Genomic DNA, 16638 nt, shown 5'->3' with positions numbered 1-16638 from the left:
GGCCTCTGAAAATGAGGGATGAGGGACAGAGGGCATCTTTATACTCTTGCTTCTGGATTTTGTGTTGGTGACATAAGGAGTGCCACTTGTAAATGTTTAGGTCTGCAGTAAAAGGCCACCTTAGCAGGCAGGTATTTCAGCAAGGGCTGTTTACAGTCAAAGACTGGGCTAATTAAAAAGTATCAAATAGGTAAGGGCGGCCTGTTTGCACTCCTCTATGGTTGGGCAAGTGTGGTGTTCACAGTACTAAAATAAAACTGATTATTGCACTCCTCTATGGTTGGGCAAGTGTGGCATTCACAGTACTAAAATAAAACTGATTGCTGGTTGAAATAACCCTTGATGACTGGTTCCTTCACTGCAGGCAGCTGTCTGTAGGTAGAGTAACACTGGGGAGCAAATCTACATTGTCATGGTTAATATGAAGTCCAAACTTAAGTCTAATCCCAAAACTTCTTTACCTCTCTTTCCTTGTGCTAGTGTCTAGAAGAATGATATGCCTCATTTGTCTTGAGGCTTATGCTGCTTTCTGCCATGGTAAGGAGAAGTTCTGAGTTTAAAACCAGTAAATATCCCAGTGAATAGAATCACAGAATCATTATGGTTGGAAGAGACCTCAGAGATCATCAAGTCCAACTGTATACACGATGCCACCATGCCCACTAAACCATGTCTTGAAGCGCCACATCTAAACGTTTTTTGAACACCTCCGGGGATGGTGACTCCACCACCTCCCTGGGGAGCCCATTCCAATGCCTAACGACTCTTACAGTGAAGAAGTTCTTTCTAATGTCCAGCCTGAACCTCCCCTGGCGCAACTTGAGACCGTTTCCTCTTGTCCTAGTCAGCAGTCTGGAGTAGGATGGGGTCTGCCCTCGTCTTCTTGCTCTGGACCATGGTTGGTATCACTTGGGAGAAGAGCAGCCAAAACTTGATTGGAAACTTTGAGTTTCTTTATCTCCTGAAGCAAGCAAGTCCCAGCATGGGACAATACAGGATGCTGAGAGGGGAAACTTGAGCTGTTTGAGCATTCATAATGGCTATGTACGTTCAGCTTGAGATGTATTGAATGACTCTGTCCTGGCCTGGAAGGAGCAGAGATGCATAGCACTGAGGCAAGTTCCTGGTCCACAAGGGAAGGTTTTTTCCCTCCACCCATATATAGTTTTGCCTTTACTTTTTTAAAAAAAGGTAAAAGGTACTACTAGAAACTGAAATAACCAAAGCTATTTGGCTGAATGTCAAGTCAAAGCCCCAGTACTTGGCACCAAGGTGACAGGTAAGGGCTGCATGCTCTCTAGTGAAGGCAGAGAATGGTTTGCCTGGCACTTGGTACCACTTTCTTCCCTCTGAACTGCTGCTTCTTTCTTGCCTGGGTTCAGTTTGAACTACTGCTGCAGGTGTTTTGTCGTGTCAGTGGCTGAATCACTTAACTTATTACTGGGATGCCGCAGCTTTGTTATTGCCTCCAACTGTAGTTGGACAGAAACAAGAATAGCAAGGATTTTTGCAGTACCTGTATAAAGTGTGTGAGAGGGACTTAAACTGTCACTTTTTCCACCTTTTCACATAAACATACTAATACTTGTGGCATCTCTCAGGAGCGATGCTCAAATACTGGTATTATATCTTAAAGACTAAAGTTCCTGAAGCCTCAGTGTGATGCTGGGAGGAAGGTTAGTGTCAGATTACGCAGGGTCTGAGTTCTCATATAAAGATGTGACAAGATTTTACTTAGAATTTAAAAGCTTGTCTCAAAATACTAACCTAGGTGTCTTTTTTTCCCAAAGCTTGATTTGTTAACAGGAAATTGCTGTAACTTTGTACTTTACTTTGAGAGCTTACCTGTTATTACTCTTTGCCCTCCCCTTCTGTTCCAGGGTTCTTTGGAAATAACACAGAGTTTGGAAGATGATCCTCTACTGGATGCACCGCTTATCTCATCTCATATGTTGCATTCTCAACTGAGGCCAAGATTTCATGCGATCCCAGCAGTTCTCCTTGCCAATTTTCTGTTGCTAATACACGTAAGTTATAAGGAAATCATGCTGCTTCTTAAAAAAATTTGTTGTCTGTATTCTGAATTCTTACTGTTCACATGGATGGAATTCTCCTGGGACTTGCATACGGTGTTCTTCCAAACCAGTGGAGTCCTATTTGCCAAGGACTTTTGAAAATGTATGATACTTGCTGCATTCTCATTATGATTGTCAGTGCTGACATGCTATGACATCTTGTTAGGAAGAAAAGCCTTTTAAAGTTCTCCTATGCTGTTGGAAATGTCCTTTTAAAATAATATTACTGCTGTAGAAGTGCTTATACTAGTGATAGAGGGCTAAGATATTTTGATGCTGTGCCTTTTGGAGGCTGAACTTAAATTTCAGAGGGAAGCCTTAATGTATTTCTTAGGGTAACTAAACAAGTCAAGTTGGACTTGCTGTGGGGGTCTGGCATGGTAGCGGATGGAGAGGGAAAGGAATCCAAGTGTTGCTTCCTACTCTGACTTCTGGGGCTCCAGGGTGAAAAGCACAGATAAAGAACAGATCTTGTACCTAACAGTGTGAAAGGCTTTTTGAGGCTGGTAGAAGTAGAGAGACTCCTGCCTAGTACTGAGTTTATCCTTGATAAGCTGAAGAGGCTTATTGTTGCTTGTGAGCGTGTGGAGATGAAACATGAAGAAGGAAGGGTAAAGAGTTCTGATCCTAAGGTTTAACTGAAGTGATACTTGTCTGGCACTTAAGGACATGGTTTAGTGGTGGACTTGACGGTGTTAGGCGAACAGTTGGACTCGATCTTAAGGGTCTTTTCCAACCTAAATGATTCTATAATGACACTGACACTGACCTGACGGTAGTGTGTGTATAAAGCCAGAGCATGCACAGGACATGCATGTATGTGTTGCTAATTGTTTTAGAGCTTCATTTGATCTCAGACAAAAAAATGCAGTGCCCAGTGCTCTGCAGAATATACTCTCTGCCAGAACTTTAAAAGCACGTGCCAACCTCTAAGCTCTCTCGGAGCAGCTGCATAAAGCTGTTCAAACAATATGCCCTAGCCTTCTAATTTTAGAAGTAAATGTTTTGTGGGCCTCTTAGTAATATCAAGAAATGTCCCTCTGTCTGTCACGTAGACTTAGAAGAGACTTCTGCTGAAGAAACTATCCAAATTCCTGATGGAAACTGTATCCAGCCTTACTCCTGTTCCCTACCAGAAGAGCTCTGGTGCCATCCCATTAGGACGGCACTTCAAGTTTGCATTGCGAAGGTAGACACTGCTGTTGGTAGTAGAGCAGTAAACGTTCTTCTGCCCAGCCTTGGGGGCCTTGCTGTCTGCTACTGTAACTGATATGGCCAAGTGTCAGTCACCCAGATGTAGGAAACTGCTGCCTCTTCTGTCCCCACCACTTCGCCTCCCCTGTAAATGGGGAGAAGTGTGGAGAGGTGAAGAGAGAGAAAACTGCTGAGGTGACTGCCAACACATGCTTTTCCAGGTAAAGTCTTGCTGCTATTGCTGACCTTGCTGCGGTGGCCGGTCAGTCCTTGGAGCAAAACGAAGTATCCTTTCTCAGTTGGTGAAACACAACATTAGAATTGCCACCTGAAATGGTGCTGTCTCTCTTGCTGAAAAGATGGATGGGGAAAACAAGGTTATGGGGTTTCCTTCCCCTCTGTTTCTGCAAATGTGCACAAACCTTGTGGAACGTGGAGACGCCAGGGTTGGCGTCTGATGTACAGCCTGCCAAAGGGGCAGGTATCCTGGAGAAGTTAAACCATCACAGTATTATGCGGTAGAGTTGTAATGCACCTCTGAAGTGATTTGTGTGTCACTTGGAGTGTTTTTTCTCCGCCCTCCTGTGCCAAGACATGGAGTTAGGTAGCGAATGGCTGCTTTGGTGCAGCTGCCCAGTTACACCGAGTTCTGGAGTGTATGGGTTGGATACGCCAGATTGCGGTGGGGCTGGGTTTTCGAGTGACTTTCTTTTTGCCAAGCCTTGCTTTTCTGCAGGCTTCTCTCTCTCCTGTCAGCAGACTCTGGAGAGCAGTGTCAAGTGTACAGGCTAGAAATAATTCCTTTATATTAACCCTGTCTTTCCTTAATCCCATCTGTATATGCACATACACAAGCTGAACTTTAATATTTCTCTTTCTAAGAATAACTCTTGGTACCTAAAAATCCCCTGTGCTGGGGTGAAGCACCTATTGTTGGACTGCCTTAAAATGTAAGCAAAGTATCTTGAATAAATGCCATTTTTAATGCCAGCTACCTGTTTCCTCTTATGTACACTGCTGTAATAGGTTCGGAGAGCTGCAGTGCTGGGCCCCTCCTGCTTGCACCAGTTTGATATAGCCATTTGCTGTACGGAAATACCTTCCTAACACCTGGAGGGGGTAAAACTAGATGTGTTAGTGTTTTTAAATGGCAAACCAAACAGTAAATGGACCAAATAAAATATGGGCTAGCTGAGTTATTCTTAGCTTTGTGAGAAAAGGAGGTGGGAAAAGAATAGATTAAACAAATATTTTGTTGATAAACCTCCCTCTTAACTTCTTAATCTAACAATTTAACCCATCTCAGGATAATTTGGGATTTAATTTGCATTTGAAGTAATGGTCCTATGGATAATAGAGGACACAGTCCCTTTTTCTCTCCCACCTTCTACCTTGTCTGTCCTGTATAACGTCTCTTTTAGGTATTGATGATTGTGTGAAAATTATTCCCCCATCTTCCCTCCTCAATTACCTGACTGTTCAGAACCAGAGCAAGCGAAGGGCAGTTCAAGAGTAATTAAGTGGTTTTGAAAGGTTACGTTCTGTGAAGAAAGTTGCTTGAGAAATGACTAAAATATGAACAATAAGTTCAAGGGAGTGGGAGGAGAGCAGTGGGCTCTTAGATGTCCATAGAATTAAGTATGGAAAAAAGCTAGCAAACGAAAATCAGGCACTTTCTTTCATCTTCAGTTCTGATGTGTTGTTTCTATCAGTTATGAGATGTAGAATATTGGACACTTTCTTTAAGCTAACTATATTAGAGGTATTAGACTTTTGCAGACTTGAGGCAAATTGGTTTTTTTTGTTGTATGTAGAAGCTCTTAATTTACTTCTGCATTGGTGGGGGTTGTTTTTGTTTCAGTTCTGTTTTTAAAAATTCCTGTCCTATAGAATGAACCAGGATGAGAAAGTATCGTATTTTCTTGTTCACTGATTGAAAACAGTAGAGTATTTTCTATGACAAAAGCATTCTGTAAAGATTAAAAAAAAGCCCTGTGTGTGTACATATACCACAGATAATGTGCACCCAAGACTCGTGCCTTCTAGCTGGCCAAAAAATTGCTGATGCTGGAAACTTGGAGAAAAGTCTAGGAGACAGGAAGAATTATGGCATTATGGCACTAGTCTGCCAGGATAAGAGTATATACTATCTGACTATAGTCTGGTCATTCTGACAAAGTTCTGAGCAAAATGGAAAAATCTGATAGTAAATATACTAAAGAATGCTTACCAACTGGCAAAGATGCTTACCCAGTGTTAATAAATCACTTTTAAGTTACTGTGTCCTAATGTCATAACCTGGGGATTAGCTTCAATGGATACTGCAAAGGGTCTATTTTCACTTTTGAAATGTCAATTAAAGAAATGTAGGCTGCACCAATAAGACAGGAGGCTGTCTGCGGAGCAGTAACATCTTCTTAGCCTGGTCTATTTTCACTTTTGAAATGTCAATTAAAGAAATGTAGGCTGCACCAATAAGACAGGAGGCTGTCCTGCAGAGCAGTAACATCTTAGCCTCATTCAATTACACTTGTGATTTCTTTTTTTTGAGGGAGTATAAATCGAGTTCCCCTTAAAGTAAAAAGACATAGTAAAGAGGGTCCAGAAATAAGATAAATTCACTATGAAGGGGGAGACTTGGGGAACAGTGAAACTGCTTTAGAGGAAAATCTGGGAAGAGTGGTGATTCTGAGCTCTGGACTGCTGGAGACTGGTTGCCTTCCTGGGACAGTCTTACTGCTTAGCAATTTTGGTCATCACTGTGTTCCCAGAATGACATGTAGTCGTTGTAGTAAGTGTCTAATCTTTTATACATTATCTCAACTCTAATAAAATCAATTTGGAAAGTAATGCATAATAAATAAATTACATAAGTCTGTCTTTTTTCTTAGTTAAATGTTGACTAAGTTTTTTTTTAAATCTCTTCCTTTCTCTTCCAGGTTGCTTTTGTTGTTCTAGCGTTTTTAGCAGCTATGTTTTGTTCTTACCCCAATCCAAATCAGGACAAGTGCCCTGGAAACTATACTCACCCACTTAAAGTGCAGACTGTCATAATCATTGCAAAAGTTATTCTGTGGATTCTGCATATTTTTTTTGAACGATACATCCAGCACCACCACAGTAAAGTCAGAAGCCGAGGTTACTTCTCAATATACCGATCAACGAGACATCTAAAAAGGCTTCCACTACTGATACACTCCACAGGTGAAGTTAACTTGGTTTTCTTGTTTTTTTTCTTCTAAAGCTTTAAACTATGACACAAAAGACTGAACAGTTTATATACAAATGTGTATTGTATTATAAACTCTTAAAGAAACTGCCTATAAGCATTTCTAAATTGTATTTATTTTAGTCAGATGGACCTCCTGCCTGACCTTTCTGGCCTGCCAGATGCATGTTGTAAAGAACTCTTTGTAGTGGAAAAATGCCCACAAGTATGAGGTTGAGTAAAACATCCAGTCTTCAGTCATAAAATGTTCAGCCAGCAAGGTCTGTGTTTGGCTGCTGGTGATCTCGATTTGCAGACTCATTTGTCTAGTTAGATATGTGGTGAGACTGCTAGTGCTTCCAGGAATTGCGCTGCTCTTTTCTGTTCGAGCTTAGCAATTTGTGTAGAAAGAGATGAGCTGCCTGTTGCTCAACAGCTGTCTGAAATGAGTAAAATAAGCAATTTTCTGATTGTCAGTGGGGCTATGTGTAACATCTCAGCTCTACTTCTGACTGCCTTTTTCTCCTTCCTATGGATAAAGGGTGGTGTCTGGGAATGGTTTAATTCTAGATATTCCAAGTTACATCACCGGCCAGTGAAGCTGAAAGGAGTGTTGGTACAATTAGCTGGTGTAGCTTCTCTAACAAACTGCAACAAATCTAAAATTAACCTGACTTGAGGGGATTTTTTGCACGGAAAAGGGAACAATGGTGGCTTTCACAGTATTTTTGCCTCTTATAATCCCATCTCCCTTCTGTCAGTCTTTTGAATAACTGGAGGAGAAATCTTTTTTCACCAGAATTGGTAAGTTAGATGGTTCTGCTTTATATAAAACCCTAGCTTGCTTTCCACCCAGTCACTAAAAGAGATGAATGTGCCAGACTTCAGGCTCTGGCCACTAGATAGAGCTCTGAAGATAAAGATGTGTTTGGAGCGCGGTGACAAAATCAGGCTACAGCAGGCTTATGGATGTTTCGAAGGAGGGTAAAAGGACTATTTCTGCCTATTGCGGTGGAATCTGGAATAGTTAGCCTTGTCTTCAGTCTTAGATGGAGCCCACCTCTCACCTGCCAGACAAATTCTGGGCATGTGTAAGCGTTTGGGTGCAATCTGTTGTGCCCTGTAGACTTCTGATCTATTTCTGCCTATTGCGGTGGAATCTGGAGTAGTTAGCCCTGTCTTCAGTCTGAGATGGAGCCCACCTCTTGGGCATGTGTAAGCGTTCGGGTGCAATCTGTTGTGCATTCTAGACTTCTGACGTAGATAGTTGGTAGTTCAGAAGATGGTTACTCCGTTACTGCCAACTCTCTGCCATGCTAATTGCTGCTGATGACACTTCCAACCTGATAGTTGAGTTGCCTAATGCAGTATGAAAGAGAACGGTACGGTTCCTCAGCTACATTAGTGGTCTTAACACACTTAGTGCTTTATCCTGGCACTGGTTATGATCTTTTTCCTTCCTGTAGAAATGTGATTTCACACCTCTATCAGAGAAGGGGGTGTGTAAAGAATTAAAAATGTTTCTTATGTTTGTAACTCAACACTTGCTATCCTTGACTAATTGTGCTCACTTCAGTTAAACTTTCAGTAAGTCGCTAGTATTGAAATAATAGCTAAGCAACTGGAAACCTAGGCAAGTATCTCCCTGTGAAAGGAAGGTTGGTTGGATTTTTTTACTGTTAGCCTCACTTAAATACACTCAAATCCACCACTTAAAGGAAATAGCCTCTCATTTTGAATTGTCTGATGTGACCTCTTGGCAATTGAAAGAAACGAACAGTCTCCAAGCAGTTTTGGGGATGGGTAGCAGCAACAAGGCTAGAAAGTGTTGAAGCCCACACATGTAATATTAGGTATTTCTAGTGCATTTCTCCCACTCTTGTTTCAAAGTCAGAAAAATCTATTAAAAAAAACAACCTTAATTTTCTACCATTACAGTCAAATGCTGAAATGAAACCTCATTTTGCTGCCAGCAGTTGTAAGCTTGCATCACCTGTGTTAAGGAAATTAGCCAAAGAGGCAGGGATGATACGAAATGTTTTTTTTAAATGATGCAGCCTAATGCAGATATGGGGGGTGAAAGAGTACTACATGATTTTCAACAGCTAATGAAATTGTTATACCTGTAAAATATAACATTTGTTTTCTAGGTAATGCAGCTCTGCTTTTGATCCTGTCAATACAGCATTCCTTTCCTGATCACAGTAAAGTGTACCTGTATCTTATCCTGGGAGTCCTGGGCCTGGAGCTGATTAGCTCCCTGACATGCTTAGTGATTTACACAGGTGAGAGGTGACTTTTGCCTTCTTGGGTGAGACTTCTTATAGCTGCTGCTCAACTGTTTTGTTTGCCCTCACAGTAGCTTGCTTGAGGTACCCCAAGATATTTAACTGCAACCATAAATACAGAATGATTCTGTGCTTGTAGAAGGAGAGTGAAGGCAAATCCAAGACAAATGGGAAGGTTGTCAGCCTTGATTTGGTCTCCAAGTGCTGCTAGATGAAAGCTCTATGTTACCTCAAAGCTGTTGATCCAGTGAAGTGGCAATAAATGCATAATTGTTGCAAAAGGGTCCTATGAACAGGCTTGTCTATTTAGCAGTGTGTTGTTCTGAAATATGTGCACCACAAGCTGTGAAGCAGAAAGAGCAACTGGCTTCATCAGAGCGGCTGCTGGGATTTACATGTGGGACTTGCATAGTTGGTAGTGTGATTGTGCCTTACTCTCCGGGCTCTTTCTCTTTACCTGGTCCCACCCCAAAAGTTACAGTTGTTCTTTCACTAAAATGGAAAATTCCCTCTAATGAATGTTTAAAACAATCATGGCTCTTGGAATCTGTGCTAATACTAAAATAAGATACTGCTTCATAAACCTGTATGGCATTGTTGTTGGCTTGTAAGGTTATGTGCTTTTAGGTTTGGTGTAACTTACCAAGACTTGATAAACTTCTTTCCATTAAACTGTTGCAGAACTATCTAAAATGTTGATTAATAAATGCTTGAACCAAATAGTTTCTTCTGATCTTATCTTAAACTGTTTGGGTTTGTGGCTTGCATTAACTCAAATAAAAATAACTGAGTTGGAGGAAAAAAACACTGAAAAGGTACAAGACATTTAAAAAAACAATTTTTGTTGCCTGAAGATAGATGTTTACTGTGAAGTCCATGGCTGTTTAAATAACATGTAGTTCATGCTCTTGAGGTAGATAGCTTATACTCCTGCTTCTGAGGTGCTGCTTTCTGATTATTTACAGCTACAAACAAGGAGATGTAACACCTTGGCTAAGTAGCCTCAGTAGTGCTGGTTTCTCTGGGGGTGGAGCAGGGGGAACAAAACCAGTGGATGAAACTGAGTTTGTTCCTGACTTCTAATCAAACAGGAGGAAGGAGAGAGGAAAAACCTCCTTCAGGACTGCATGAAGCTTAAAGTAAAAGCCATTTCTATGGTGGTCAGTATTTGTATTAATCTGACTTCTTTTGTGATTTCGTAATTAGTAATTAATCTAGAATGTCTGTTCTTTAGGGCAAGAAAACTTGGGTGTGTTCTCACTAATACAATGATGCAGAAATCCTGCCAGGTAGCTTGGTTGTCTAGGAAATAAAATCTATTCTTGACTTTCCTGCAACAACACTGAAATCAAAACGCAACAAGAAATAAGGTCCTAGCTCTAAACTACCTCCTCTTCCAACTGTGCGGAGGCCTGAATGCTGTAGGCTTGTCAGGCTTTCCCCTGAACAAACCAGCGTGGCTTAGGTAGACTAACTGTCCTTGGAAGGAATAAAAGGCAATGATGAGGGAATGCAGCATGGTGGTCCCAGAGAGCTATTCCAAGAATGCTGGAGATCATCCCTTCTTTGCATATGCGTACTTACTTTCTTGGGAAACTTGGGGAAATAAGAGATAAATTGCAAAACTTTAATAGAACATCAGGAATTCCAGTGAAATGCTATTTCTTGCCCTGAGGGCTCTTGGAGCTCGGAGGGCTACATTGTGTGTCTCGTCCTGGCAGAAAAGGATAAGCAACTGCCAGAAAGCTGACCTTGATAGTAGTAAGGTGTGAGCCTGGACTTCTGTAAGAGCTCTCAAACTATAAACCATCTTTCTGCTTATTTGTCACCAAAAAGCTCTTGTTTCCTAGCTTGTGCTGAGCCAGCTCCTGTGCCCATCAAATCCATTACCCACCTTACACTAGGAAATTGCAGGGTGTGATGTTTTGCTTTCCAGCTGAAGGAGGCTTGAAGAAGGGTCCGGGGAGTGCTGGAACCAAGGTGAAGGAAGGGCAGAGCTGCCTTGCTAGGAAGGAGTAAGGCAGTGCCTTGTGGCAGCAGCTCCCGTATTTCCTCAGCAGCCCCAGAACGACGGTCTAAGCTTCCTTCTCTAAAGCTTAGTCTGCAAAACTAGGGTTAATTTTTATGTAACTTAACACTTGCCTCAAGATGAGGAAGATGTCCAGTCGCCCTAACTTGCCTTTTCCAGTGGGTAGTGCAACTTGTTTTCCAACCCGATACATGTTGAGGTAGGTTAAGAGACTGCGCTTGTGTGTAGTGGTGGTTTTTAAGTTGTTTTTTTAACGCTTTAAGCATCAAACTAAAGCTCTACTGAAGCAAAACAAATGTATTTGACCAGTTTTGGAAATAGCCTGACTATCTGTAGTAATAGTGACACTCGGATAATTTTTTTCCTCTCAAACAGAGCAGAGTATGTGACTGGATAGAAGCATGAAGCTTCTTTAGTAGGATAGTTGTAAGGGCAATGTTGGAGTGCCCCTGTCCAAGGCAAGCACCTAACAGATAGCACTTACTAGTAAGATAGTATCAGCTAACGTAGCTGAGCAACAGTGGGGAGATTAAAGTCACTTTACACTACCAGCTCGTGATCAACCCTTGTGTTAGTATATTATTCCTGAACTTTGAAGGAAGGTGGCATCAGTTCATATATTGTTTCTCCAGGGTGGAATAATTTCTTAAGCACTTATGCCTCATTCTAGTAGTTATCTGTAGAAGGTTCATGTACCTGACTGCTTTTCATGTAAATATTACTGCCTCATGAAAGTGATGGTGTGGAATACCTGATTGTAATTCTAGATACGTCTTCTTGCTTGTGGGAGCTATTTTGTGAGTTCTGTGATGCCCAATGTCCTATGAAATACTAGTATCTTTCTTGAAACTATCTCCATTCAGCAGTGTGTATATATATGTAGCTGTAGGATGCAGAGATTCAGAATCTGCAAGGAATTGCTGTGAGTGACATATAACAGACTTGACATAAATCATTCAAGTGAGATAAATGTGCATGGAATGAAGTATGATATAGACAGCTCTAAATGTCAGCTTACTGTTGTAAGCTTGTTATTGATAGGATAGGGAGTCAAGCTTTAAAAGGTTTACTAAATATATGTATTTAATGACTTCCTTACATACTTCTAATATCACTTGAATGAAAGGCTAACATTCCCACAAACTGTGTGTGTTGCGAATTCCACATCCATTCCCTCATGGCTTTATTTGTAGAGGAATACTATCACAGAAATAACTAACCTTTGAGCCTAACTGGTAGTTAATCTCTGGAGTGTCTTAGCATCGTTTTAGCAGGGTGGCCTGTAATAAATGCCATCACATTATTGACTTATAAGGACAGTCTTTTTCTGCTGCAGTAGTGTGGATTTCTCAGAGTCAGACTGTAGTGTTTTTAGAGGTATTGGATGTATTGCCTCATAAGCAGCCCTACCAGCGGAGTCCTGAATACATATTCAGATCTCTCAGTCCATTCCTGAATCAGGATCTGATATTGAATGGCTTCAAGTATTTTTCAGCTTGCTTCCCAGAAATAATGCAGAGGGTGCCTACAGCTTTTCCCACTCCCACCCATCCCCGTTCCTCATCTGTTCGATTTAGTTTTAAACTTTATTCAGAGGTGCCCAGCAACGACTTCTGGTTCTGATATCCAACATTGCAGGTTCACAGTGTGAAGCTGAGCACGGAGCTGCTCTGGTTTGAATACTTCATGGCTTTCTGAAACAAGTCTGCCCTAGTTTTAGAGCAGGCAGGCAAAGCTGCTGCTTCATTGCAGGCAGCCTAGTTAAAACAGTATTGCTCAAAGAGTTTTAGTTAGAAGTTGTGACCTAGATAGTAGTATCAAAACTTTTTACAACTTTTTTTTTAGGGCATGTTGTTTAATTTATGGCCTGAATTTGAAGACTGACTCTCAGTACTCTCTCAAACACCTCTCTTAGGTGACAGATTAAACTTTGCAGATGTTAAGCAGTATGTTTAAGCTTCCCCACTCAGGTCTTCACTTCACTGGGGTCTTTTAGGCAGCAGGGCCGAGGTAAAACAAACAAAAACACCCCACCAAACCACCACTAACTTATAATCAAAGCCATGCCAGAGATGAGCAGAGAGATTCTGCTTTTTCTTTCCTTACTCCCCAGCTTCCCTTACTGTCTTTGCATCTCCTATCCTAATGCAGTCTTATAACCATCTGTTACAGACTTTTTTTTGTTTTTAACTTGGAGCCTGGTGATAAAGCTTTTCCTTTTTTGGTTGCTTTCCAACTAATATATAAAACTTTATTGCAGTGAAAATAAGCAACTTCAATCGTGCGAAGCCAAGACCTGACATAATTGAAGAAGAAAAGATGTATGCCTACCCTAGTCACATTACCTCAGAAATTGGATTCAGGTAAGATTTTTGGTATTAATCTGGTACTGTGTTCAGCCGTGGTATATAGGTAACTCTGACTAATGTAATTGCATTACTTTCTGTAGACTTAGGTATAGTCTTACATTTGTCAACCAAAGCAGAGGTGCGAATAATAGTTCTGAAGGAAAACTATATGCTTAAGGCTGCCATTTTACATGCACAGATGAGAAGCAGCAGAGTCTTGTCGTTTCTATGTAGGAATGGCAATTTTTTACGAGGCAGAAATCCTCAAACATGAGGACGGAAGTGATTTGACCATTTATGGCTGGCTGCATGAATCTTTTGTGTGCTATAAATAACTGCTTAATCTGGTTTAGTTGACTTATAGGGGAGTTTGAGGACAGATACTGGTGCCTTACACAGTTACGTAAAGTATGCCTACAGAAGCCTAGCTTCTTCAACCAGCTCTTTTGGGGAGGGAAACGTGTTGCGGGCAGTTGATAGAGGAAGAAGAAAACTTGGCAGCTTGGTTCTCTGCCAGCAGTTGGACATGAGATTCTAGCAAGGGATTTGGAATATATTTCCAGTTTGGGAAGGAACTTTAAAGGTCGGTGGGGCACTTAAGAGGTAAGGAAGGTCTCAGTGAGACAGAGAAGCTATCCACCATTAACCTCACAAGCACCGAGACTTATTGCTTGTTTGTCCTCTGTACCTTCCAACTGCTTGAACATCTTCCACTTGCTGAAATGAGTCTAGTATGACGTGGCAAAACCCAGTCATCAAAACTAACATGGATTTCCATATAAGAATTTACCTAAAAATTTTCTAATACAGTATGACTTGCTTTGGTATGTGTGCCTTAGCCATCTCTGCGCTTCAGCTCTTCACTAATACTTGGGCACTTCCCCTGGTGTCACAAATGCAGCATGCACACGCTTTTATGGCACTTGGAAGTGGATGTCCAGGATACAGGAGGCATTTAGAGTTGTCTTGAATTTTGCTACAATGTCTGACTTCCATCTTGATATGAACACCATGGTGAATGCATGGTGGACCTCATTCCTTTCTCATTCGGCTTCTCCCCTGAGAAATTCTCAAATGCCAAGGGAACAAGTCTGCAACAATGACCAGCTGAAGAAAAGACTCATTATTTTTAATTGAAGAGTGTGAACTTCCTGTGAGAACTAACTGTGGAACAGTTACTTTAATTCAGCTCTATACAGCTCTGACTCTATTTCCCTTGAGAGTGAAGGTCTATTGAAAAGTGAATCCTGTCAGCCCTTCGGTTGACCCTGGTTGTAAGAATGTTTTTTGACTATTATGACCTCTGAAACCTAAGCTACTGATCAGGACCTCTTCTGGTGCTTTAAGTTGGTAGCGCAGACTACTGGTTAAGGTTGCAAGCTTTCTGTCTGTAAAATTTGTTTTCTTTATTTTTCCCAGTTTAACTACAGTATGTTTTTAGTTGGACCTAAGCTTTTTTCCCCACTCTAGCTATCTTCCTCAGCACTTCCTAAGAACTATGAAATATTCCTCCACAAAATGCTGCAAGGCTGAGGAGCAACTTTCTAAGCTCCAAGGTGCTCACACATGTACTAAGGGGGCAGATTCCCAAGTCAGCTAGGAAGAAATAATGTGCAAGGGAAGACTGGGATATGCTCAGGCACTGGTACTTGTTCTTGCTGTATTCTTAAGTTCCTAATTACAGATTTGACAAAATTCTGTACTTTTACAGATTTTTCTAATTGAACTTGGTTTACTTAACTAGTATAGTAATGCTGCAATGTTAAAATTAAGGATGGCTGAAGCTGGAGGTATTTAAAGTGGGAGAGTAGCTGTAGATGAGGCTGTAGTTCACAACTCTTCGGTGCTGATGCTGTTACTGTATTGTGACAGATAGTATCACTGTATGTAGTAGTATATCATGTATGCTGCTGCAGGTTAATCAAGAAGTTTCTGTCTTAAACCAGCTTCTGATTCCCACAGCTGAATAAAAATACTAAACCTGCTTAAAATAAGCTTTCTAATGTATTTGGAAAAGGTGCCATGGATTTCTTGGTACAATTCTAGCATGTTGCCTGGAGCACTAACTTGTAAGTTTGTTCAACCCTCGTACTACTACAACTTTTCTGTAGCTGTCTAGTAGGAAATAGGTAACTCGATTATGTATACATGGCATGAAGTTTAGCCAAACTTTTTTCTCTTCTTGCTTTCTCATGCAGAATGGAGGTTAAACATAAAGGTGTTGTAGGTGGCCTCCTCACTCAAAAGTTAGTTGAGATCAACAAAAGTAAAACTGAAGGAAGCAACTTGTTTAAGTATTTGTTAATTAGCTCTGACACTTTGTATGTGAGAAAGCTGCTGCTGCTGCTTGAAACCCACATTCACTTTTGTTATTTCAAGGGAAAATTCAAGTTTAGAAGAGATAGTTGAGAAGCAAGGAGACGTAATAGAATATCTTCAGCGACACAATGCACTGCTCAGCAAGAGACTACTGGCACTAACATCTCAGCAAATCAAAACTTGACAGCACTTGGAAAACTGCTGCTGGAGCTCTGGAGGGAACACGAGGAGATGCAGTATCCAGACTGATTTGTACAGATGACTCTTCTTCAATCATCTTTCACATTTTGAAATAGAAGTTAAACTGGAAGGATGAGCTCTGCATACACTATAGAACTGTTACAACTGGATGCTCTGGCTCTCTTCAGATCATCAGTTCTGAAGAAAAGTTCTGGAGCTTCAAGGATTTTTTTTTTTAATTCCTGGTAGGTTAAAGTTGGACCTGAGGTAATGGTTTAACTTTGTTCAGTTGTTGCTATTATTTTGTACTGCTGTAACCTTTAAGCTTCAAGCTACCAAAGTATTTTATATTTCTAGAATACAAATTTGTTCTCCAGAAAAACCTGACTTTGTGAAGGATGTCCTTTCAGTTTCTAGCGCTGAAGCTGAGACTAAATGTGTTCTGTTGCTCAGTCCCATTATTCCCAGTAACACTGGGTGGTATACTTCAGTAATCCTATACAAAGTAGGCAGATGCTTTCTAGAGCGGTTGTCTTTTCTCTTTTGTCAAGGAAAGGAATGAAACTGTTGCCTGTGCCAGTGGGGAAATTTGACATCCAATTTAGGATTTTAAAAAAAAAAGGCGGTGGGTGCCTAGAATGGCAAATCTCACACCTAAGTGTGTGGTAGAAAGCAATGCCACGGTAACCAATTTGAGCAGTTGTTAGGAATTCTGGTTTTAAAACCTGTGAGAGGGATCTTCATGGCTGATGACTTTCCCCTTACTAGGAATCTCTCAGCTAATAATCAACAAGATTCCTACTCTGCCAACTGAACTAACTTACTACAAAAATACTTGGGAGTAAGCTTTTTTCATTGACCTAGTAACTAACTTGTGTTGAATGGGTTCAAAGATCCTGTTAGAGATGCATCAGTTAGATGCACCCTTGCTCTTTACTTGGACTCTTCAAAAAAAAAAAGTCAGCATCTTGATTCACAAGCTCAAGTGGTGTTTGTG

The 16638-nt window shown here is 41.0% G+C and overlaps 1 protein-coding gene across 1 annotated transcript; it reads left to right on the top strand.

Moving 5' to 3' along the window:
* Positions 1-1880: 1880 nt before the first annotated feature.
* TMEM192 (transmembrane protein 192) lies at positions 1881-15871 on the top strand (the record flags this gene model as incomplete). The annotated part of the gene is made up of 5 exons (XM_009709403.1): positions 1881-2027; positions 6209-6473; positions 8628-8762; positions 13055-13157; positions 15522-15871. Coding segments are annotated over 5 exons (774 nt in total), but the record flags the coding sequence as incomplete, so codon positions are not given.
* Positions 15872-16638: the final 767 nt, after the last annotated feature.

The sequence above is a fragment of the Cariama cristata genome, unplaced genomic scaffold, assembly GCF_000690535.1.
Source record: "Cariama cristata isolate BGI_N322 unplaced genomic scaffold, ASM69053v1 scaffold9801, whole genome shotgun sequence".
In the NCBI taxonomy this organism is placed as follows: Eukaryota; Metazoa; Chordata; class Aves; order Cariamiformes; family Cariamidae; genus Cariama; species Cariama cristata.
The sequence above is the reverse complement of the archived record's forward strand: the minus strand, read 5'-3'. Positions and strand labels throughout refer to the sequence as shown.